General features: G+C 35.8%; 2 protein-coding genes across 4 annotated transcripts in view; one reads left to right on the top strand and one right to left on the bottom strand.

The window, feature by feature from the left end:
* The window catches only part of dnajc17 (DnaJ heat shock protein family (Hsp40) member C17), an 86,154-nt gene that overhangs the window by 55,677 nt on the left and 3,759 nt on the right, over positions 1-26,718 (top strand). The window lies entirely within an intron of this gene.
* On the bottom strand, positions 7,567-14,731 carry LOC148828322 (cdc42 effector protein 2). Of its 2 annotated transcripts, none has more exons than XM_088925978.1 (3): positions 14,477-14,731; positions 14,249-14,287; positions 7,567-10,141 (listed from the first exon to the last, which is right to left on the bottom strand). In XM_088925978.1, the coding sequence occupies exon 3, from the start codon at positions 10,039-10,041 to the stop codon at positions 9,472-9,474; it is 570 nt and encodes a 189-aa protein (XP_088782104.1). In that variant the 5' UTR covers positions 10,042-10,141; positions 14,249-14,287; positions 14,477-14,731; the 3' UTR covers positions 7,567-9,471. The 2 variants fall into 2 exon arrangements, with proteins under 2 accessions (XP_088782104.1, XP_088782105.1); XM_088925979.1 differs by having other exon boundaries at positions 7,567-10,136.

The following is a 26,718-nucleotide window of genomic DNA, read 5'->3' as shown; positions in this document are numbered from 1 at the left end:
AATAAACAGGTACTAGCTTTCAAGACAGAGATTTATTAAAGTAATTACTAAATCCACATGACACACAAAATATTTCCAGGTTACTATTTAGAATTTATTAGAGCCCATTGTCTTCTCCAACTTTGATAACCCCAGTTGCACTTTGAAGGGGACATGAATCTTTAGGTGTGCGGGCTTTTCTAAACTATATTCCCGTCCACAAGTGAGCCTGCTCTCTAAAGTCTCCAAAAAAAGAGAACCATTGATCCCCAAAAATATCATCCAGATAAACAAGAGTGACAAACCTTATGCAGTAGATTTCAAAGGTTAATTTAAGTAGCTCCATCAGTATAAAAATGTAGTTTCTATACCTTAATTTACATTGACCTTTCAGTGCTCAGTACCTGACAAATCAAAAACATTTTGGTTTGCCAAAAAGGGATAAAGTAGTGAAGGTGTTTAGTAGGGTTTTCTCATAATACATTCTTTCTCTTGCTGTCTGTCTTTTATATACTGCCTAGTCACAAGATGCTGTTCACCTTCTGGAAATTTCCAGCCTGTACTGATGTTGAGATGAAGTACCCAGATTACAATGAGGCTAGGAAGAATGGAAAGTCCAAGATAAAAAGTAAAAAGTATTTTTCCAAATAGCTAAAGAGTTTGCTGGCATCCTTCACAATAAGGTCCATATCAACAGATGTGTTCTGTCAAGAAAATAAATCATAACACAAGAGCAGGACTTTTATAAACAAAGAACAATGATTTTAAGGCTTAGTAACAAGAAAATGTACTCTTAAATATTAAAAAATAATTGCAAGAAGGAAATAAGAGTTAGGTCAATTCAAAATGACTTTCACACTTTTGGAAGAATACCAGTCTCTCTCATTACTTTTTTAATGGGTCTGAATGCTCAGATGTAATTACATCACAGAAAATAGAATTTCATTTCCCTGTGTTGTTCCAGGATATTTATGCTTAGTGCTCAGCAGCTTCTCATAAGATGAAACAATGTTCTGTTTTGCAATGACAAAGAAAGGGCTTGTGAGATGTTTTTAGTATGGTTTATGAATTTAAACTCAAAGACAGCTCTGTAGGAGAAAAGGATGACCCCTACAGGCAATGACCCCTGCTGTTCACAGCTGGAGCATTAACATCTCTGTTGGAGATTGGTGATGACCATGATTGAAACAAAACAAAAACTGTTTGGAGATAAAAGGAGAAATCCGGTGCCAAGGTACTGTATATAGAAGGAAGACATCAGTTGGTGGTGGCAATGATTATAATTTCATTCAAATGGCAAGAGAAAACAAATACCGCAACCGGGGAGAAAATATTGTTTTAAAGAGGTAAAGTGTGGGAATCTTTAGGGATCTCAGTGGGGTAGATGGACAGTCCAGGGATACATCATTGCTGGGAGACGACGGACCCTCTCTGTGATACAGGCCTTTAGTGACTCGCTATTACTGTAAAACTCCCAGATGTCATTCTGTGTATTAACATGCTGTACACTAAGACTTTCCTGTCCTGGTGATCCTGACCTTGCTTTCTGATGGTTTTCTTTTCCGCTGCACTTCAAGTTTAAAAAGTTCCACTCAGTAAATTTAAAATTAATCTGGAAATCTCTGAAAATCTAGGAGTTTTAAATTAAAGATGTCGAACATTACAAATGAGTAATTTGATTCAAGGTTGAATTTATAGAGAGTTCATCGAAAAGGCAAGCTCAAAGGTACTGGGGCCAAAGGGACCAGGGAATAAGGGAAGTGCTATTTTACAATTAAAAGGGATGTTCAGATCTGTGTTTTAAAAATTATTTTAAAAAGTAATGGAAAAAAATACACTGTATTACCAGGTTGTTGTTTTTTTTACTTGCTGTTAACAAAAATACTTAGGGACCTCCACAGAAATGCTTCACTCCACAAAACTGAACACAGTTTTAAAGGCTTGCCCTAATAAGTGAAATCAAGTTTATCCCTTAAACTCTTCACCACATTTACAGCCAATTAAATCGTGTTTATGCCAGTATTTCACAGGGACCAAGATATCCAGCATAGAAGCCATGTTGATGAGAGCATTGCTGTGCTGTGCAGTCGATTTTATTCTTATTGATGACCATAAGAACACAAAATCCATTCACTCTTCTCAGGTCAGAACAAAGAAGCAGAGATGGCCAGAGAAAATGTTGCAGTCTTATATTACAGACTATTACAGAATATTACAGTTGTAAAAAAAATAATAAAGGACTTCTCAAAAAGTGCATCTAAATGCAAAATATTGTACATATACAGTAAATACACCTAATAATTCAAGCTGGTATTGTATATCTGACTTTATTATATGATATCAAATTAGAATTAGGGGAAAGTGGTAACAGATGTGGAGCCACACTTTGGAGTTTAAAACTTCTGGGCAGTCATGCAGTGCCAAGATAATTTGTCTTCCAATTATAGTCTTTGTTCTCACATCTTTCCTCTGTGTTATAATGCTTGTTAAGAATAACTTTACATGATTTTAATACACTTAGCTAAATGCCATTTGATGAAGGTATTGCTTACAAAGTTTGGAGGAGCTTGTACTCACTGTGTCAGGCCTGATTGTGTCAGTTTAATAGGAAAGAATTCCTGACTGTAGTTTACAGTCCAGAATTATACTTGTGATACTTTTTTTTAATGAAATTATGTTGGAATTTAAATTAAAAAATCTAATAGAATCTTCCTGTTTTGTATGAAATGTACAGCCAGCAGTACCAGTCAAATATCCTAAAATGACCAATAGATTCCAGAGTGCTGTCAAAAATTGCAGTGAATAATAACAACTCATTTTTCGTGGCAAATAGCTATAATATTTCCCTCCACAACCCCTGTAGAAGTTCATACATTATTTAACTTGTATAGCAGCATCCTAACATATTCTCATTTGTGTCAGTTCATTTATGGGTATTATGAATTATACATCATTCACAGCAGCAGAACATACCACCAGAAATGCATTGGGACTATACTGGTTTCATCTGGGAGGCTCCCTTTTTTGTGTCAGTAATGTTTGTGCTTTCTTAGACTCTCAGATTCCTTCTTTTATCTAACCCCCCCTCTTTACATACACATATAGTGGATAATCCCCACCACCACTCAAGTTAAGTCATTCATCTCTTCATCTACAGAATTAAGCCCTTTGAGAAAATGATAGCCACCGTTACAAAGGACCTTCTGGGTCACTTCTGTTTCCATCAGAACATTCTAGACTGGAGTTTTCATGTCTTGTAAGGTGATTGTACACGGCAGTGAATTTGTGTGATAGAAATGTGATTTTCCCCCAGCTTCTGCCAAGTATTATTTCTGAAAATCCTTTATCGATATAAAATCTCCAGACAACCCTTCATAATGTCCGGCAGTATACAGTAAGTGTATGTATGCAGAAGGGATGAAAATGTCAGGAGTAATAAGTTGCAGGGCTTTTTAAGATGTGCAAATGTTTTCCCTCCCTCACCCCTGTGACATTTATTCAGGCTCCCAGCACAGTTTGTGCAGCTGTGGGTTCTCACATCTTAATGATGTTGGAAGACACCCCAGCCACAGAGAGAGATGTACTATAGGAGTGTCAGAGAGAATTTGTCCTCCTGCCTTCCCTCTGTTTATCTGACTCGCACGTAATGGCCATTTATTTCTCTAGCAGTAATGGAGGAATCTTTCAAATGTCATTTCTAAAAGGATTAGTCTCGAAGTGAATTGTGTCAGCTATTTTATTTAACTAAATTATTTTTTATAAGACAGTTAACTGCATTGTTGAAATTCAAAACGGAAGTTTCCTGCAGTTAAAAACCATTGCTTCCATTTTTAAATGTTTTGAAGCGGTTATTTCTGTTCTCTTCTTGCAATAAATTTGCAGACCTCTATACATATACTTTTTTAAAAGTAAGTCACCCTGTATTACTGCCCAATTTTTTTTACAGTTGGGTTTATGCTGTAATTTTGACCAAAGCAAGGTAAAGATAAATTCCCGATTAAACTACATGCAGGTGCTATGAAACTATGCGTTTTAAGACCTACATCCTTCCTGGCCTGAATAAACTCATAAACCTACGTGAAGCAGGTCTAATATCTTGAAGATGCCTTGGAGCCCTTAGCTATCACCTGTGGTCCTTAGGGACCTTTCAAAACAATACACATGAATTATTTTTTTACACTTTTACTTAGTGCAATGATGCTTTTTGCTGCATTTTGTAGAACAGTTTGAGGAAAAGTATTGCAGCCAACCAGGCCTTGCTTTAAGAAGATTGTCCCACAATACCTTATTTTTTAAAAGGCACAAAATTAAGAAAAAGAGTCATTGAGCTTATCCAAGACATTCAGGTAATGTTTTCTGGGTTGTTGTTGATGTGTCAGAGAAGTGATGTGTTTTGGAGATGCAGCACACATCACAAGCTTTCTGCTGTGGTGTTTGTCAAGATAATGAAACCAGCTGTGTACTGTTAACACCACACTGTTATCACTTTCTTTAATTATGGCTAATTTAATTTGAAATGTATGACACTGAAGAGAATTTGGAAAGGCTGATTTTACTGTAAAACTGTCATTATTCCAGAGAAAAGCCTGGATCTTGATTTCTTTCTTTCTGTAAAAATTAATTTCCCTATTTTGTTTATTGTTGGATATTGCACCATTTTGTTTTCTTCTTCTGTGAAAACCACTAAATCGTAAGCATTATCTGCTTGAATTATTGAAGAGTTCAACAGTGGTTGTTAAAGTTAGTGAAAAAATGTATTGTAATCTTGGGGATTTTTATGGTAAACCAAAATGGAATCCCCTGACAGGGTTGACAGGAATTGCAGATGAAGAGATCATTGATGGATCAGGTCAAGGATTGCTGTCAAAGGCAAGCTCTTGTGGTATGTGGTTTGACTTATCTCAGTTTCGCAGAGTCATCTTATATTTAAGGTTTCTATTCAGACATGTTCTTCTGATGAAACATAATCATTAAAACTGAAGTGTTTTCATGTCCCGTCATTGAATGACCAAAATATGTGTTTTTTACTGTAATTACAACATTGTTTTTACTGTATTGCAAAATTTATCTCCTCAGGGGGTTCTGCTTCATCCAACTTTAAGTGTCCAGTAATGATATTATTTGCATATAATCTGTTTTGGTACAGTACGATTAAGAACAGTTTTGGTTGTTTGCCCACCAGCTGACAGTTCTTGATTCAATTTCCATTTGCATCCTCAGCTCCTAGTTTTGTTGTTGAGCATGAGGAATCTTGTTCACTGTTAAAATGTAGGATGTAGTGAGGATTTTCATATTTCTTATTACATGTATTCATCTGCTACTTATGATGGAAGTCCTTTCATTAACTTTCTTATTGATCTTATTTCAACAAAAAAGGCTGAGTCAAGCAATGGTTAAATATATACTAATAAAATAAGACCAGTATCTTCAAATGGAGTGTGCAGTATGACTCCAGATATTTTATCTCTTAAGTCCCACTGTCAGTTTTGTCTGAATGTTTAAGAAAAATGAAACTAAATCTATCCAATCTGCTGACATTATTTTACATTCTTTTCTTTTTTTATTCTGGTCAAATTCCTAATGCTGTTGGCTCTGCTGTCAGCATGTTTCCTATTTCATAGCACTTTTAATGTTTGTGAGGAAAATGCAGTTTTCTCATTTTTCAAATAAAACAGGAAAGCCAGGAGTAGACAGGCATGTACTGTACAGTATACTGTATCTTAAAAGACACTTTCAAGAAATTTATTACATCACTTCCGTGAGAAATCTCTGGAATGTAAAAAATTCCCTTATCTTTCTAGCCAGTGGCATGATGTCTCACGCAACATCTGTCTCAGTAGACACTGAGTTTCCTTTTTCTGTGTCTTCAGACCATCCTTACACATGGGCAGGTTTGCCTGTCCACCCTTCAGCTGACTGTTTTGTATAATAGATCATGGAGGATTGTGTCCCTCTCTGCTCTTGTTGTATCAAAAGCAGCCCAGAGATAAGCTTTCTTGAACTTGAAGTTCAAGTCTAAAACTTGATAATGACATCATACTTGGTATAACTGGTTTGGCTGTTAAAAACAAAGAAATAAATAATGAAACCTGTAACAATGTAATCTGAGCCTGGATTGCATGTCTTCTCCTGCCTCCTGCAGTGGTGGTAAGAGAACAGGGTAGCTCCCTGATGTGTGCACTTGGCAGGTCTTTCTCGAGACGTGGTGAGAAGCAGACATGTTTGTTCAGCAGGTAGCATTTAAACCCTCATCAGAATTTATAATGAATAGCTCTATTACAAAAACCCAAAAGGCAGATGTGGAAATACTGCCTTTCTTTTGTTATTACTCATTTTGGAGCAGAAACAGTAGTAAGGACTAAAATTACACCTAAAATAACAGGGGTTGTGTTTTAGTTGAAACCATTGGTTTGGTTCTGGTTGCAGCTTTCTCTCCTTGTGTTATTGAAAGCAGAGGAGTCCGTTTATTTCTACTGCAGTATTGCATAAAGACATCAGGAGAGAGCGGTGTTTTGGTGAGGGTTCTGCGTGGATGTATAGGGACAGAAAAGTGCTCCTTTTTGCTGGAAGACAGGTCCTAAGATGTCATGGCTTGAATATTTTGCAAACCATGAAGCTAGTAAAAAAGTATCTCTGAGGATGATTTGCTAACTTGCATTTTACCTCAGTTCTTAAATTGCATATAAATGTTTTAAAGATGTGAACAGGCATTGAGGTCTATAAGTAGAGTTTCACACAATCGACTTGTATTGCCTTTTGACTATTAAGGCACAACGGCAGATGTGGGCAAGTGTAACCTTGAAGTGAAAAGACTGCTTAAAAAACGTTGGTTGGAGAAGTAAAAGAGCTCCCCTTTTAGATTAAATAGTTGGAACCCCCCAAATAGAGCTAAAAAATTCTGCTCATTATTTTTGTCCAAATGGCAAATTGCACAAATTCTTCTTTAACTCACTGAGTTCTGAGGTTCCATAATGATTTTGTTAGTGATGTGAACTTTGTTTGGGATGGGTGAAAGATCATTCATTTTGGCATCAGGCTTAATATCCCGTCATGTATTCAGTACAGCCCATAATAGGTTAAGAGATTAATTGAGCATTAGAGTTATACTATATAATCCCATTGCATCTTCGTATATGTGTGTACAGTGTATATGCCTACTGTATGTAATATTTCTGAAGGCCAGTAAACCCTGAATAATTTCTAACAATTTTGAAGGTAAACGCATCTCCAGCCCAGTTCACCCCAGTTTCATGCTTCACCATTAAGTTGCCGTTTTCAAAAGACTTAGAGGAATTTAGTTATTGATAGCAGATGATTTATTACATATTTAAAATGAATACACAGATAATTTGATGTAAGGATATCCTCAAGGATGAGAGTTTCCTTAATTGAACACATGTCCTTAGTTGATCAAAAATTGACGATGTTTCCAATCTTTAAAAATGAGTGATTTAGAGTGATCTATAAAACCTCCCATTTTGGGGTTCTCCCAAACCAGCCTGATCTATAATCTTTGCGTACAGTATTTAATCCATTGTGAGTAAATTACCCGTATTTTCTGTAGGAATAATACACATATGACTCTGATGAAACAAAAAAACATTTATTTCAGGAACTATCACACTTTGACAGGACTTCTAGGGGGACTTAATTATCATACGTGTATGATGGGAGACAGCTGCTCTCAATGTTCTTGTGGCTCAGGAAGTACTGTTCCTGTTTTGTTTTTGTTGTCAGAATTGTAACTGTTTGCACGCTGCTAGTACAGGGATTGGGAGTACGGGATAAGATAGAAGACCACAGAGCCAGCCACGATCAACTTGAATGTGCTCTTCAAAGCTTTGGATATTTTCATGTTTGTGCACGAAGTTTTTGTTGGCTTTTAAACTGCTGAGTTGTGTAGTTGTACCTCATAGTTTGGTGTCCTTAGAAGAATCTATATGGTGCAAAAATAAAGACCTTAGGTGGTAGGAAAGGAGAATGCTTCAATTTTCAGGATAATTATGAATGGCACTAACTTCTGTTATATGAGAATGTTTGACTATAATTTTTTGCTTCAAAAACATTCTGTAAACTTTTTGTTTAAAAATATATATTTTTTTAAATATAAAAAACATAAAACCCTTACCCATATTTCTATAACAATGTGTGTCTAACCATAAATACATGGTACCTGGGATTAGAAAACTTCTGCATAGACTTTTCCAGTTATTTCATTCCTAAACTCCAAGCATTCCTGTTTGAAATACTGTATATATAGCTTTAAAAGAAGTTTAAAAATCCTAAACACCATTTTTATGTTTTGTACATGTCCAGTAAATGCTAGACTTTAAATTGTCCTCCTGAGCATCTAAAATCGGTGATTCATTGAACCCAGTAAGCAGCTTATTCATTCAGAGTCCATTCCAATGAGTCCAATGTCAGTGACGTTAAGCATGCCATATGTGGGCTCTTTGTCAATAGCTTTGTACTTGGACTGCATTCATACGGCTCACACACCCAGACAGTGACAAGATAATGAAGTGCACTCCTGCCTGGTTCTAGTCAAACAAGCTGTATTCAACAGCATTGTTGTGGGCAGATAAACTTTAAGCACTACAATTCTCTAGAAACTAATGGAAACATATGGATTATACCTATGATACAGCTGCTATTATTGAGTAGCTTTTTCTTTTTCAGAGTACTTCATTTTAAAAACTCTGCACTTATGGAACTGTTGTACTTGACAGATATTTGTGCCTGAGGAAAGAACAGACGAAGTGTGAATATTTACAAAGTAACTTATTGAGTCTCCATTGCTCTTGGAACAGAGTGCAGACTAATTTCCAGCTGAACAAAAGATTTCCTTTTTTACAAAATGAAGCTGCACTTCTGTCCAGTAACGTGATGTAAAGTGATGCTTTTTCTTGTAATACAATATGAGTAAGTCAATACATACAGTAATTCCAGTTCCCGATTGTGTAATGTCTGCACTACATTCTCTCAAAAGTAGGTGTCTGAATTTTAAAACCTAAGAAAGATTACGAATGAGAGAAGACCATTCAGCCCATTGGGCCCGATTGGTAGTCAGAAGCTAATTAATCTGGGAGTCCTGTCCAGCCATTTCTTGAAAGAAGCCATCTTTCGCCGCATTACTGTGATACTCTTAACAGCCCTTTGGGTAAAGAAGTGACTGGTTTTCCCACTTGTATCTTCTAGCTTGTGTTTTATAAGATACGTCTGTGAAATGCTTGCTGAATATCAGTGGAAATGAACTGTAATACAAGCAGTTCATTGGATTCAATCATTCAATCTACATTCTGTGGTAAAGGTACCTATATCTGCATTTCAGGTACCTTGTATAAAATTCTTAAGTGAATGATCTGTTTTCCTTTATGCATTATGATCCTTAAATATATTCTTATAATGTTCATTCTTCCTGCATTTGCTTATTTGTTTGAGATTTAATATTTTTTACTGCCCTAATACCCCTGTTAATTTATCTATTAAGTTTCACTGATGTTTTTCCATTACTTGAAGAACATCATCCAGAATTGAAGGACCCAGGTCAAGATTTAGAGAGAAGGCAGGTTCCTCTTCCACTGGCAGAGGGTCCTCTTCAAAGGACAGTGTTGTCTCCGTGTCTCTCCCTGAGCTAAAGCTGTGCTTGTCTGTGGTGTCGCTGTGGTCCTCAGGCTGAAGATTGTCCAGCTCTTCGCTGTCCAGCAAAGGCAGGGAGCTGGAGATCTGTCGTCTGTGGCTGGTGTAGCTGTCCCCCCAGGCTGTACTCTCCCGAGACCGGTCCTCCTCTGGGTTGAGCCGAGGGGGCTTGGGTGGGGGGGCACAGGCCAGCAGGAGGTTCTGCTCACTCTGGGAGCTCTTGAGGAGGAGGCTGTGGCCCCTGTTGAGGAAGGAGAGGTCTCCGAAAGTGTCCCCGCTTCCCCCACTTCCGATGTGGGAGAGGTGACGGAAGTCGCCCAGGGGCAGGCTGATCATGTTCACCGAGAGCACCTCCTTCCTCTTCTGCTTCTTACTCCAGCGGGGTGATGGGGATTTAAGGTGCAACGAGGACTTGAGCGGCATTCTGGGTCAAGGCTGTGGTGCCGGCAGACAGTTTGGAGGCTGCAATTGTCAAGGAGGTCTCCAATTACAACTCCAGTTCCATTGCTCCTTGGCAGCTGTTCTTGGGGAAACAGGAAGAGAGGCAAGATTATTTTAAATAGGTTTTACCTGGAATTTTGCGAGCGTGCAGCAATGGGAATTATTTTCTTCATTTGCCTATTAAAAATAAAGTGCTAACATTTTTGCAGATTTGCTCAGACTGGAATTGTTTCAAAGGAGTTGAGAGCAAACACAAAAGCAGGAAAATACACAGTGAAGCTGCACTGTTGGTAAGACTTCAAAAAATAACAGTTACTCATTGACAGTTTTTATTCCACACCTTGTGAGATCTCTTTTTTGAAAAAGAAATGTTCCAAAACGACTGCATTCACATTCAACTCCAGATGCAAATCTTGGCTATTGCACGATGGTCACCTTTTACAGTTTGAGGTGAAAACCCAAATGGCTGCAGTCTGTGTTTAATAAATGCACCTGTGCTCGTATACCCCAGGCTAGTAGTATTATTCATTATTTGGACCAAAAGTGGTATTCAAACATGTGCTTCAAAGCAACATTAAAAATGAATGGCAGTTTGTGAAATTTATTCTAATTTAGCATGGCATTGTTAATAAAAGAACATATTGGGCTAATTGGAGTGCCTCCATTTGGATATAGGTTAAACTTTAAACGGATGTGAGTCATTCAGATTTGCCTTCAGTCACCTACTGGGGAAAGTAAAACCTTGCCATTTTTTCTTTTGTTAATTTTTATCATTTAGTAATCTACTACAAAAAAGACAGTAGGAACATCTAACTATAATACAGCAAGATCCAGACCCCAATCCCCTCCCCTACCCACTCATGATGGTAACCCACCCCATATTCACAAAAGTGCATCACCAAAATGATGTCAGTCAATTTCAAAGGCTAGTATAAAAAAAACAGATAAGAGAAGGAAGAAGGGGTAGGAAAAAGACTGAAAAGATCTGTAATTTCTTATGCTGCTTATGCAGACTCTCAGAAGTGAACGGTCTGGTCTCCAGCCCCATGCATCTGGCCTGTGAAAGCGTCACATGCAAAACATCCATAAAGGAAAAGGCTCATTGATGCTATCTGGCCATTGACGCAGAGCTACCATGTTCTTAGCTGCTGTTGTATCTGCGCTTAATAAGTACAAAAAGAGAAATAGTCTGCTGCAGAAAAGTAAAAAAAGTAAAGCACTGCATTCAAGATTTGTATTCAAGATGCAGTTATGGTACATTGATTATCCAGTGTGCATGGTGAGAAAGAGTCACCCTGGGAGGGAGTTTTCAGAAATGCTAGATAATTGCATCAGTTGTTAGAATAGTTTATCTATTCGCATTCTTTTAATTTCTTTAATGTATATGCATTTTGTAAATAGAGCATGGAGTTCGTCAAAACAATATTAGAATACATTTAAATTACAATACTGTAGAAGCAGTGCTCCACAGAAACATTACTTCAGCTTCTTAACGCAAGGTATAATACATTTACTGCCGTATTTATTTAATAACAGCTGAAGTATTGTTTGTAAATACTGTATGATACAGTATATATTAACTGTGACCACCATTGGCCAAATTATTGATAATCTTATGTATTTGAAAGTTTTTATTTTATTTCATTACCTACAATAACAATTCAGTAATGACTTTAGTTTTTTTTCTTCTTTACTCTTGTGTGAAAGTCATCTTTGTATTGCTTCAATAAATTATTTTAAATGTGGAAGATATGTGACAATCCGTGTTTAGAGGAGTTATTTTTTTCATTGTGAAAAGTTCATTTTATGATGCTCGAAGCTCAATTCTGAATGAGGGCACATGACACTGATATATACAATGGTCCAGGTCAGCATATTATGCCACTTCATTGAGCTTGATAGCAATGTGTTGAATTTCCTTCCTTAATTGTACACTTTAACATTTGATGAATCATTTTCAAGCTTTATTTTTCCTAAGGTAGTTATTTTGCAAGGCAAATTAGAATCCAAGAGATATCAGTGTGCAGTCTTGATTCAGGATCGCACCTGTTTGTAATTGCATTTCCCCATTAACATTTGGGGTTGAATCTTGTTTTGAGTCACAGATTAGTTAATTTTACCTTTATTTAGCAGTGTTGTTATGGAGGCTGTGGACATTTGACTGTGGACTGAGTGATTAGAGCAGTGAATCTACAGTAAGGCCTGAAATGTTTGGACAGTGAAAACTCATTTCACGAATAATGTTTCCTGCTCTGTTTTGACCGATGCCAGAGCTTCAGTGTTCTTACCTGTTCTGGTGACAGAATGATGACTGTGGAACCGGTTTAACGTCACACCATTGCCTAATCAAAGGCTTGTACTGACTTGCACGGTACAATAACAGTTGCCCTTTCAGCTAAATCTGAGAAATTATTCAGAAGTGCTGGATGTTTTTGGTAAGTCTAATGCAAAGTAAACTACAGAATTTATTTACACTCTTTATGATTACTTATAAATGGGTGGTATTTCTCTTTGGTGTAATTATTTAAAGATTTAGACGTTTTCTAAAACGAACAGTTAGTTCGTTAGTTTAGTGAACAGTCCTTCTGAGCTCTGTGCCTTCCCCTTATTTGTGGTTAGGTACAACCCTGACCATGTAATCCAAACATATTTGGTATGTTTTTAGCTTTGATCTTTGTACTCATAGGGTGAGATTTACAGAACTAAATCTGTGGTTGACACTCTGCTGAGTCAGAGCTAGATGTGCCTAAGACAATAGAAAACAAATGGGAATATTGCAAAAAGAGATGTTTAGATAGTTGTGTGATGTCTGAAACTAACAAGGAACAAGTGCAGTAAGAAATCAGTGCCAAAGCAATGAATTTTATGGTAAAAGACTGTAAAACCCACATCTTAACATCTAACATTGAATTGAATTTAGTCTTACATAATTAAAATATGAAATGAATGTTATACTATAATGGAATCCAGGAACTAGCAAACCCATTCTACTATTACATTGTATCTTATTTTAATCAACTGCTGAAGAAAGTTGTTGATGTCAGAATAGGTTTTGTGTATTTAACATTCGTTGCATGAAACCATGTTGTTAGATTTAATTCTTAACAATTGTGTGTAGATCTCTTTCTTTTACCTCACATTTGTGAGCTACACGACCTACCTACACTTGGTCAAGTCATAGGAATTTGATGCATGCAATGTTAAGGTCACTTCCTTGGAAACAGAAACAGAGGTTAAGTATTGTTCTACTGTCAGGTGTCAGAATAAGACAGTTTAAAACAATGCAGTACAAATGAAAAAGCAAAGGTCCACAAACTTCTTAAAAAGCTCAAATATTATGCTTTAGTTTTCCCCCATTTTAAACATCTGGTTTGTTGCCTTTCAAAAAAATGGACAGACATTGCATTAGAAGACTTTTTTTTTACCTTGTGAGGAAAAGTATTTTAAATTTAAGAAGTATATTTTGATCAACTTTTAAAACCCGTTGAACTGCATTAGAAAACATAACTATAACATACACAAACTGTTTTGGTCCTGTTTTTGACTGGTTCTAGTTGTCTGTGATAGATTCTAGTTGGGCACAGTTAAACCGATAAGTGGAATACAGAGGTGGATATTTGGCATTTCTTTAACTGCACTTTTTTATACTGTATTGACTAATTCCAAGTAAATTATAGCAGCTGTTTTAATACCGTCCACTTCACAGCATGTTATGCGATAACATGGAGCATGGCTTGAACAATATCTTTTACGAAGATTTGGTTATGTAAAACTCTTGCTCATAAAATCTTTTCAACCATAATGTAAATATACCGTGTCTGGCTATAAACATTTTATTGCTGCTTTCATAGCTGGAGGTGATTTTCAAATCTCCTCACAAAGGTGTGTCAAAAGCAAGTGTTCACACAGCAGCATTCCTTCTGACGTATGTACAGCAAATAGGGTAGAATGCAGTTTTGCCTAGAAAAAGTGAAGTTTGTATTTTCTTAGCAGAAGTAGTTTGTGACTGTGAAGCTTTCTCAGGCTTTTAAATAAGTTATTTACCTGTTGAGGTTCCTGTCGGACCAAGATCATTGCTAAAACCTCCAGAGAATATAATGTAATAATATGAAGAGTACATGGCAGTTGAAAGTTTTTAGTTCTTACTTCTAGGTTTCTTAAAGAAAATGATTAGTTTTAAAAGACTTACATTATGATGGGTGTCTCTGGGATCTGTCTCTTCCTGCACCTACACGTAAACAGGCATACACAAACTGTCAGACTACAAGAGAAGGTAAAATACAGTAGTAGCTGAAAATATGAAAACACCTCTTTAACATGATCAGGCTTGTTCAACTGTGAGTAAGAAACAAGACAGGGAAGGTGCTAGTTCTGGATTTAGTATATGAAAAGTCAGTTAAAGGAAAGATCAACCTACCAGTCCAAGGAACAGAAATGTGCAGACAAAAGCTTTGTTTACGTCGTCTCCAGGCTTTCAGGTTACCCTGATTAAATCCAACTCTCTTGTCTCTGTTTTTGGTTTCCTGTATCACTCCCTAGATCCGTTTCCCCTTTATCCTAGACATCCCAGCATTCAGAGCGCCCCGAAATAAATCAGGAAGAGTCACTTTGAAAACCCAGCACCTGCGACTAACGCACTTAAGTGTAGTGAGCTCTGACGACCAGGTAGAGTGCTTATACAAAACAGGGATTGTGTGCACACGCCCTCAAGCCAAATAACTACAGTAATTGGGTGAACTTTCTTTTTTTTAAAGTCTACCTAGAGAGTGAGGCGGGAGGGTTTTCACCTGAACAAGAGATTTGATAGGTCACAGGTTTGTTATGCGTTTTCTGCTGTTTTTACTATAAAGCACAATTTCATACACTTTACAATTATAATGAATACATACAAGCTGTAGTGTTTGTAGTCTTTTACTTGGATTGTATAATCTTTTACCTGGACTTTATTTTTAAGTGTATTAAGTTTTATTGCTTTTAGTCTTTTACTTAGTGTACTTTAAGAGCAAAGGAAAAAGTAACGTTTTTTTCCATGCTGAAAAGATACACAACGTTTGGGCTTTTTTGGATCCTTCTTGAGGTGAACTTTAAAAGCTATGAGAAAAACCCAAGAAACCAAAACATGATTGCTAATCTTTGTGTCATTGTCTCTGCACTCTGAATTTCCTATATTCCATAGGCTAGGCTCTAGTGACTTTCCCAGAAGCATACAAATTCCCGCTCAATGCTGAAAGAAAGACATTACATTACGCAATGCTACACATTCAGAGCAGAAGTACAGGCACAAACATGCTTAGTGTCTGCTGAAAATATACGTCATCTCTTGCTAGAAATGTTGATTTATAGTATTGTGGCTCTATGTGCCTCACACAGTTTTACAGCCCTTTGTATTTTGTTGTTTTTATTTCCTTTTTATGAAAAAATCTGTTCCACTGTTAAAGCTGTTGTTATATATTCAACATACATTTTGGAAATTATTTCATATGGGTAGCCTTTACAAGTTCACAAAACAATAGCGTTTTAAAACTCCTTCCTTGCCTTTTTTACCACATTTTGTGTTAATTGCATTTTTGTCTGTCTGGGGAGCTTTGCCATTTTTTGTAATAACTTTAAGATATTATACATATATATTAAATGCTTAATTCGTTCTGCATTACCACAACACACATTATTTTATCAAGTCTTAGAGACAGGTATACATACCTCAGCTTCTGTTGTTTAGTTCAGTGTCAACTTACATTCTAAGGAAGATAATATTAAAACAAACGCTGATGGTTATGAAATATTTATGTATTTTAAAGGACACATAATTCATCATGTTATTAGTTTTTACCATGTGAAACCAAGATTGTAAACCTGTAAGCACGTATAGACCTGCTCAACACACTCTTTAATGTTAGGAATCCCCAGTAAATGTCATATTGGACTTCTGCAGATTGCATGAACGGATGTGAGATGGATTCTAAAAGGTCCTGAAAAGTTTGTTACCAAGCCTCGTAGTTTTTCTATTAGGATTTTCCTATATTTGAGTTGGTCAGGAGGGTAAGATAACAGGCTATTGCACTTGTCCACTAGTTTCAGTTTCAGTGTCTGAGATCTATAAATTGATCTTCACAGGGAAGGTGATGACTAACATTTGCTTCCTAACCAAGAACACACTGCCTACCACTGGCAGCTGTTCCTAATATACTGAGGAGGTATTGATTCCTGTACTTATTTGTTGTGTTTTAAATGCCTTTCTGCATTTCTTTTTGGCCAGAGAATATTTAACAGGTTTTGAATTAAAGCACATCTTTAACAATAAAAGGGCAGTGTTTTGTGTACATTTAAGAGATAAACTTCCAAAAGAAGCAAGTCTTCTTTTAAACCTGCTGTGTAGAATTCTAAGTCATTTCTATTTTTCTGATTATCATAGTTCTAAGAGTTTCTTTGCATGAGAGTGACTTTAAACTGTAGAAGAACAATCTTCTGAATGCATATCTTGAACGCCCTGGCCATCTTACGTAGAAACATTCCTTCTTCTGAAGAATCTGAACCATTTGGTTGGCTCTCTTGATTTTTATTGATCTCCCTATGCTGATTTATTTTAGCTTTTATGCTTTAATACCCTTAATGTGAATTGACTATGCATGACTGCATTTCTTACTTCTCTGTGAAGCTATTGGATATCGTATAACATCAGCATACCTTAACTGCCAGACTTTCATTTACGTTTTCGCACTAAAGGTAATGAAGTCTCCTAACAGTCTTTAAGATTCCATTGAATTAAAAAAGGCATATTGAAGAGTCCATTTTAAAGATTCTTACTGTTACAAGAGTGTAGCTCTTACTACACATGTAGTATCCAAGGACATGCATTTTAGACTGAAAGTGATGATAGAGCTACAATAGGTAACTCTTTTCATTGGCTGCATTTTAGAAGTCTTTCACTTTAATAGAAATGGCAGAGCTGCTCCCACTAAACTTCAGTGGGTGAAGGTCTTATAGAACATTCTGATAGGTATAATTGCCAGTGATTGTTCAAATAACTGGCTAATCATAACATTTACTTAGGATTAGGCTATTAATTCCATCAACATTTCTTGTGATTTAAGCAAACAGCGATTTAACTCAATCGGACAAATGGAACAAGGCAATAGTTTCTCTGGGTATTACAAACACAAGAAACAATTACAGGCAATGAGTCCTGTGGCAATCATTTTTTATGCTAGTGAAGCATGTCTTTAGCTGATTTGTTTAGTATTAGAGAAAGTGATAACTTTACAGTTAACTTTCCTCCCCTTTTTTGTGGAAGTAGTAAGAAATGTACATACTGCCTTAGGTTACTTAAATTTACTTCCTTAACTGATTTGAGGTTGTCAACTGATAAACTTTGCCTTTTTGAAAATGTGTAAAAGCACACAGTATGTCTTGACAAGAAGAAGAGCTTGGATCATTAAGGTATACAGAGATATCATTCATTGCCGCACGTCAAAAAGTTCCAGAGGTGCAGTATGAGCCTGTATTATATTGTTTTTTTTCTGTTACAAATGAAATGCTCTACAGGAGATAAATGCTGCAGCAGTATTCTGATTATGTGCACACATTAGCTAAAAAAGGTTTCACGGGCCTTCATTCATCCATACATTTTCTAACTGTTTTGTCCAATACAGGGTCGCAGGTGGAGCCAGAGCCTATCCCAGAAAGCAACAGGTGCAAGGCAGGATACACCCTGGGAGGGATGTCAGTCTGTTGCAGGGCAGACACAAACACAGACAGACAGACACACACACAGGGCAGTTTTCCCAGAAGCCATTGAACCTGCCAGTATGTCTTTGCACTGTGGGAGGGAGCCCACATGAACAGGGGGAGAACATACAAACTCCACGTTGAACGCAATGCCAGATAATTACAAAAGAATTTTTCAGTTATCTGCATTGAGTATAGCTTTAGAGCTAGAAGAAAGTTGCAGTAAGGTTAGGAATTTAAAAGTAAAGGATTGCGACTCATGAACATGGGCAAACTTTGATAAGATTTAAATGATGTTGTAATGCAGCGGTAAATAAAATTTATCTCTGGATCTAACAACTCAAAATGTGCTGGTGACTCACAAAAGAGTCTGGTATTCTGTAGTTCTAGAACACAAATTAAGAAGCATACCCATTATGAAAATAATCCAATATTTAATAATATTTTAATAATTCTGTTTAACCAGGTTTCATATTCACACTTCAGCAGGCTATACCATTCACCAATGCATTTCATGTGAAGGAGCACTTATAACGTTATAGTGGTTTGGATTAGGACTGTTTTTTTTCGGCCTTAGGTTTGGATTTGAAGTATTTTATCTTAAAATAAAGTTGAAAAATGAGTTAGTTCTAGCTGAATGCAGCATGTTCTTTTATGCCATGGCTATTATAAGATGAACATACATTTTTTAGTATTAGTATTCTTCAGGTGATGAACAAAAACAAAAAAAAGGCACTATGAAGTGAACTTCATACTACATAAACTACATTCAGTTTTATAATGAGTTAACATTCAATGTTGACATTCCACAGCATAAATAATATGATTGAGCTATGGAATAAAATATTCCATTTACAATAATCGTTTGTACTTTGTTGGCTGGGTGTTAAGTGGCAGACTCCTGCTTCTTTCTTACCCAATCTTAAAATGCAGAAGCTGTTCAAAGGGGAAAAAAAAAGGTTTTGTGATAAAAGTGATACTTTTCTTAGGCATCACCATTAATGGGGCAGGAAAAAAGAAGCAGGCTTCTTTGTTTCTGTAGACATGAAAGATCTTATCGTTTTCACACGGTAAATTGCTGATGTAAATTTTTTTGCAGCTTTGAAACAAATACTGATGTGAAGTTAAAGGTCAAAAGCTTTAAAGTAAACACTGTGAGAAGGCTTGCATTTCGCACAATGTTTATTTAATGCATTCATTAAATTAAAACAAATTTCTCAATATTGGGAATACCTATGGCTAATCCTGTAGATAAGATAAACCATTTTTAGACAAGCAAAGTTACCATACATACTTTATGTCCTCTGTAATTCAGTAACAATAGTAGCATTTACTGTATATCTTTTGTGAGATCTGTAATAATTAAGATGTTTGTCTATTTTATAACCTTTCCAAAGTTAACATGAAGAAGGGGCCACATTTAATCCATGACTGAATTGCTGCATCCACCTGGATGACACACAGCTTTTCAGCCACAGTCCACAGCAGGTCAGATGGAGAAGGAAATTACTTAAATTGAGTTAAGGCAGAATTTAGGGAAGCCAGACTGTGCAAACCCAGAGTGGAATTTACCCAGAACATCAGGGTTAACTTCTCTGTTCTTTTAAACAGTACTGGGGGAAGATCCATTAAATATGATAATAATAATTATAATACAGTTTTATTTAGAAGCAATCTTCAAAAATCGAATTACTGCACAAAAGAACACAGAAATATAGAAGCAGAAATAAAAAGAAAGAGAATAAGTGCATATTGAATTGACTAAGTGAAAGCAATAGAACTAAACTCTACATTAAAATGCTAAATAAAACAAAAAAAAATAGGTCTTTAAATGGGTTATAAAAATGACCACAGTCACGGAGTCTCTAATGGATGTGGGCAATGTGTTACACTGTTGTGGTGCTGGACAAGAGAGGGCTCTGTTGCCATGGAGCCTGGTCTTTAGTGGAATTAAAATGCCTGTTAGCAAATCTCACACTGGAGTGTTTGATTATACTCGTGTAGTAAGTCTTGTAAGATAACCTGGAGCTAGCCCTCCAGTGCCTTAACTAAAGGACCCTACTAAATTCATGGTTATTTTTGTGAATGTCACAGTCATAACAAAATGCCTTTTATGGTTTGTCATTTAAATTTTAAATTTCATGGTGTTGTTAGAAGACATTAATATTTATTTAAAAGAAAAATATTTACAAGACAAAAATTCACAGAATCACTCTTATACTTGTGTTCTTACAGTACATTCCTGATTCAGGGTAGTAAACAAAATTGTTAAACATCATTTGCCAGGTGTTTGCACAGTCTTGAATTTAATCTTTAATCTTTTTCAATTTAATTTTCTACCTAATTTGGTATCATATGACAACTTGACTAGTCGACTAACTATTCTGGAATCTGGATTATTGCTATTGATTAGAAAGATCAGTGGTTCTAGTACAGATCCCTGCAATACTCCACTTATTACATCGCCCCAAACTGAGTATTCACTTATCTGTGAATCTGTTTTCTATTCAAGAACCAATTCTCAACACTCCCAACATGCCTGCTTCCTGAATTTTGAGAAATATGCGTTTATTAGGTTTTTTAAAATCAAAAGCCTTCTGAAAATCTAAATATGATATTCTATTTGCCCTATCCGTATCCATTACTGTTGTTGCTTGTTCAAGGAATTCTAACCAATGGCTTAGGGAGGTTAGGCAAGACCTACCTTTAATAAAAAATCAGTTTACAATTTTTCTAGAATATTTTTTCCATGTAAGAAAGGTACACTATCAGTAACTTGTGTTAGGGTGTGATTGACCTAAACTAAGTGATGTTTGGTGATGGTGATCACAAAGACTAGTTGAATTCACCACCTTCAATCTAAGGAAGATCATATTCTCTTTACTATTAAGTAAAGGGACTGTCAGTCTTGTGGTCTTAAATGCCCACTTCTAATGCTTGAAGATTGGAAATACCCACACCACATGTACTGACTACTGACTAAGTCTGCATGGCCACACTTATGTGCTGAGAAGTTGACATGCTGAGTAGAGCTGTAATAATCCAAATTAGCCAGGAAACCAGTAGCTAAGCTGTTAGGAGAATCCATGTGTATGCTGGCATCGCCAAGAAGTAAGATGCTTTATAGGCTAGACAAAGCACACTGAGTAGCTATAAAAACTCTTCCTTCAGTTCAATGAACTGTGTGATTCAGTAGCAGGAATGCTGCGGCAGCATACCAGGATGCCATTCAAGGAGAAACATTTGCTCAGTCCCTCAGTTCACTCACTTATAATGCAGCAGAATCCAGGATCCCCTGTATGTGCTAATGCCAATGAACCACTTAGCTCAAAGAGTCAAGCACAAAATGGGGACAGATAAATGAAGTGATTGAAGTATTTGAGCTTTCTGGCCATGTACTGTAGCTAATATTAATCCAATGTAGATGTAAGGTAACATTAATTAATCTATTGTAGGTAAATATTAATCCGTTCCTAATGGGAAGTATTTGATTCACACAGCGGAATAGCTAATTATTAGCTCCTGTAAAAGAGTTCTAGAGAGTAGACTTGTAAAAGCAAGTCTAAAAGCTGTATTGAGTACAGTGGACATTTGGAGACAATTTCTAAACTTCCAGATGAGGAATTTATAATGTGCAAACAGTGGCATCGATACATATTTGCACACATTTAGGCTGATTTTGCAAATTGTGGAATAGTTTTCCCAAAGTAAAGGCATTTAGAATACCAATGATAATACATTTTAAAAATGTTTGTTGGAGAATTGAATAATAGTATTGTTTAGTTTTCATGTACTCTGAATTTGGGTTTTGAGGCCAATTGTTGTGAAATAAATTCCTTTCAATGTTTTTTTTTTATTCTGGTTGCCTTTTTTAATCGGTGGAATGAGTGAGTGATACCCAGCAATGTGAAATGTGCACAATAAACCCATTTCAGGGTCCGGCCTCCACATGATTTGTTTTTGTCTTCCTGAGGTTTGAAAAAATGACAAATTGGGATCCTTGTTTTTCTCCAGAGAATGAGCTGAGCAAAAATGAAAGCTACTTGCTAAAAATACCCTGCTACAGGATATTAAATTCGGGATAGAAAATGTTCACGGAAGTGCACCCCCATTAGAGAACTTAGAACATTCCTTATTACATGGAGAGTTCCGGAACACTGCAAACCCAGCAACAACATGGTTCCCAATGGCTGGAGTTGTTCTCTGGAGTTCCTTTGGCTTATATTTTGGAGGAGCCAGCTGCATGTGACACGAGCTGGATTTCCAGTATCCTGAAATCAAGAAAATACACATCTCCTTCATACCAGTTCAAATTTTCTTTTGTCTTAAAGTTAAATTTAAATCTGAGGCCTGCATTTTGTCAGAGTGGCCAGCTATGAAGTGAAAAAACTACTGGCTTTTCACGTATTCATATTTTTAAAACAGTATGAGACTGTTTTCCTTCAACCCTACTCGGTCATAAATCCTAGCATGTCTGTTAACACCCCATGAGTAAATTGGTGGGTACTTCGCTTTGTTCATGGCAACATATAAATGGATTTGTTTTGTGATCTTTGATCTAGAACCATCAGGTGTTCATTGTCTTTCCCTGCATCAACTTTACTGCTGTTTATGAAAGTTTATTATTTCAAATGCTCCTGAATAATATAGTTTTACAAAGTTCTGAAATTTCAATTTGTAAGAAAATTAAATTATACTTGAATTAACTTTTTAGCCTTTCCAAATACTGTTCCTTACCTTTTACAGTCATTTAGTATCCACACCCTTTATTTTCATTTAACCCTTTGCTAGGATCTTTATTCTATTTGCAGAAAAATATTTTATTCATCAAGACTTCTGTCTTGAGCAAGGTATTCTAATATAGCACCTGCAGGTATTTCTGCTTTAAGATAAGTTGACAGTGTTAAATAAAGCAGATCAAGTATTTTTTTTATAAAAACCTTTTGCACTCAACTTTTTACAACCACAGTATCTAGGACTCAAAGACACTGGATTATTTAAAAATGAAAAGCAGAACATCAAACATCCTGTTTTTTTTTTTAAATTGGCAAGTGCTGACTGTTGTGTCCTTGCCCTACACTCATGTAACTCAATTGTATTTTTCAGAGAACTAAATGTGTTACTTATTCCTTATTTCCTTATGCAGGCTTGTTCACTGCTCAAGGGTATTATTTGATGTCTGTGCTGGCTTTATCTTGAAATAATTCATGCCTGAAGTGCATTGTGGTTTTTCAAGTAGTAATAAAATTATTACATAACCTTAAAATCACCTAAGTCATGAATTCTGTTATGGTTTGTTCTGTTGAACACGTTTGATGTACTGTATGTACTCTTAAATTAAGTAAGATTTTTTGAAAATAGAATTGTTCCAAAATATAACTGCTTCACCCCTTTTGAGTGCTAGCAAAATATTTTTGTCATGTACATGAATACTGTATATATAAAAATAAAAAAAGAAGCAAGGACTCCTTTGTCCTTAACCTTACGCCTACAGTGCCACTACATCTGAAAAAACATAATCGGTGTCATTCAATTCTGAATTGCTCTTCTATATTGACATACTTTGGCGATATACTTTATGTTACCATAATAACGAAACATCACTTGCTTAGCCCAAGCTGTTAGCACTTTCAGAAAATCGAATTTTAAAAATGACCAAATTACTTTCAGTTTGTATTCTGGCTTGTGTTTTTTTCTTTTTGTTTATTTTACTTAGCAAAAGTACTTGGGCCAAAGTATGCACGTATTGCACTCCTAATGATCTCTAAATAAGTGTTTGGCCCTCATAAATCATTGCTCCAAATCTTGTTGACACAAATCATAGACAAATAGCCCATAATTAACTTCACCTGTTGGGAGGAATGTAGATCAACCAAAAAGTGCTAAACATAATAACCTTGGTGGTTATAAAGATAGTCCCATTTTGTTTGCATTCATGTAACCAAACGTTTTTTGTATTTGGCGTATCTCACTCTATGAAGGTAATGGACTGACAGCTATTGGCTAGCTATATACAGTACACTCAGACATAATTGCATTTTGCAGTCTGGTACTATGACCTCATAATGTCAGCTAAAAAGATATCAGTCTATGCTTTGTCAGTCTTTGTAATATCCTACTACCCTGCCTAGCATTGTGGGTTTTCCATGACAGTGCTTTGTATTTTACTTTATTACATTGGGAATATTTATTTTATTAACTTGTCTACTTCATCAACTACAAACACTGTACATGAATGGACTGTTGTTGGGCTGTTCACAACAAACAAAAGGGTCTTGGTGTTTCTGAAGACAGAGAACATACTATGCATGTACATGTCAGGAGTGTTTTCCCAGTTTCCTGGTATTGTTGATGCTTTGGAGTTTTTGATTAATAGTGGAGTGTAAACACAAGAAAGGTTTCAACCATTCATATTTTTTATGGCATTTTAAGAAACCAGGATGAATCAATAAAAATTCATTTGAATTAGGAGAAGACACTAACCATGAGCTAAAAACAATGAGAATAAATCCATGTTGGCTCTCACAGATTATGACCTGGATTTTCCTGTGGTGACACAAAGTGTACCTGCTGCCACACTTAATTAAGGTAACCTCACAGTAGGCTGGATGTCCACACTTTGCCAAATAGCAACTTCGGAGGCTGGTCCGGTGGAATGAAATGACAATAAAATTCTGGTTCCCTTATCATAATTTTAAAAATGCGTAACTGTGCATTGTAGGGTTCCGTACTCCCTCAGAAGTGTCTATTTAGACTAGAATTTTGCTACATCTGCAGCTGCTTCTTTAACATACTGTATGCTTTGGAAGTCCAGATGTGAATTCAGTGGGAAAATCGTACTTTATCTTGATAATATAGATACATCTTTTTCACCCCTTCCGTGTTTCTCAGTGATTTCCGAGTTTAACAGTAGGCGTGGATCTGAACGTTTCTTGAACGTGTGTACGTGACAGTTTCACTTGGTCCCCAAATGCCTGAGGGTTTCATTTTAAACACAAGTTGAAGGATCAAAAAGAACTATACCCATATTTATTTTTCTTTCAGTTCCTAGTCAATTTTCTTGTAAATAAACAGACTGGAGTACTTTATCTGAGTGGGTAAAGTACTTCATTTTTGTTTGTTTTAACTTAGGAAGAGAGTGCCAAAGCTGTGTAATAGTTTAATTTGCTGTCAGTACATTAAAGTCAAAGTCTTTAAACTTTTCCCAACCTTAAAATATAGTATTGCTTTTTTCCAAGCTATAAATATTTCTTCATGAAGAAAGGATTACAATATAATATTTCGTACATGTACCTGACACTAATGGGTGTCTTGCATGGATACTGTAGGTAGCAGAGTAAGATGCTCTAATAACCCTACTATTATTGCTTAAATATGTTTCTAGTTCTTTTATTTATCAAGATTTTTGAATATTCAGGGTGGTCTTAAATGTTTTTTTAATAAATCAGAAACATGTTTTATGGTATTGAAAGTGGAAGATGAACAAATCTTTAGTTAAGCATACATTCGTGCGTGCCAGCTATACAAACTCCTGTTTATATATATTTCATTTTGTAGCTGTGGGGGTTTTGACATTGAACACATTGATAGCCGAGATTCCTGCTGAGATAATGTTTTAATTATATGAGTGTCTCGCATCAGGGTGTGACTAACAGTAAACTTTTGTGATGTCATAATGTGGTCAGACCAGGAGGTTTCTGTCTGGGTTCTTTGGAGTTTATTCTTAATTGTGGTGTTAGTTTACCCCAGGCATCAATAAACAGCTCTTTGTCATCTTTCAACAGAACAACTTGTGTCATCCACACTACCCTGCTATTTCATTTGCTTTTTGTGTGATCATGCAGTACATATTTATTGTATGTATTTTGCATGTTTCTCTTAGTGTCTTTTTCTGCAGTTTCCACAAAAACAATTAAACTTGAGTGTAACTCAAAAATAATACATGCATGCGATGTTCAGGTCTGTAAAAGTTAGAGAATTCTTATTAAATTGCTTCACGATTTAGCGTATTAAGCATGATTTATTCGCAATAAATTATAGTATTATTGCTAAACATGGTAAGGAGAAATCTAAATTCTTAGATTCAGATAGTTTATGTCCAGGCTTGTGTAACAAAATGAAAATGATCTAACTAGTCCCTTAAGTTAATGTTAAACGGTTAAATTTTCCCAAGGAACTAGTTTCTTTTCCCAACAAATCAAAAAAATTGAATTATGTTATGAATGTATATAATAATGTTGACCTATTCTTGCCTCATTTATAATATCGATTTGGAAATTGTGAATATATATTAACTATGAGCTTTATCCAAGTAATACATTTGAAATAAATAGAAACAAACAGTAAACAATATCTTTCTTTGTTTTCTGAAAAAATTATTCTATCATTTACAGTCTATAGCTTTTTTTTCAATAAATATTTTTCAAATAAAAACCATTAGATATCTGAATTCATTGAACACAACAGAAAAGAAGCCTCATGAAAGTTAGATTTCAATGTCAAAAGGAAATTCAAAAGGAGTAATTTGTAGAACGAAAAAACCTTTGGACTTTACAGTTTAATTTAAAAATACTATTTATACTACTTATTGGCCTGGCATTATTCTGCTAATTTTGCTCTGTCCTAAAACCTGCAAAGGAACAATGGCTGATCTGAGTATTTTACTGTAGTTTGTACTTATTTAACAGTTTTTACATAATTCCAAAGGTTTCCAGTAGAGGTCAGGATGAAGCAGAGATAGGATTGTAGTAGAAAGAAAGTGGTTAATCTTTTTTTTTGGCTCTACATTGTTTTTTTACTAATGGTTATAAGTTGTGCTTGCTTTTCCGAACTGTCAGCCTATGATATTTCAAAGGAATTTATTGAATCCCTCTTAATTAGCAAACAGAATTACCTCGACAGCTAACACCAGCTATCTTTCAGCATTCTGGTCTA

The sequence above is a fragment of the Atractosteus spatula genome, chromosome 9, assembly GCF_055471065.1.
Source record: "Atractosteus spatula isolate fAtrSpa1 chromosome 9, fAtrSpa1.hap1, whole genome shotgun sequence".
Lineage (NCBI taxonomy): Eukaryota > Metazoa > Chordata > Actinopteri > Semionotiformes > Lepisosteidae > Atractosteus > Atractosteus spatula.
The sequence above is the reverse complement of the archived record's forward strand: the minus strand, read 5'-3'. Positions and strand labels throughout refer to the sequence as shown.

Excerpts from the sequence above, each read along its gene's own strand:
- LOC148828322 (XM_088925978.1), bottom strand. The coding sequence starts at position 10,041 with ATGCCGCTCAAGTCCTCGTTGCACCTTAAATCCCCATCACCCCGCTGG.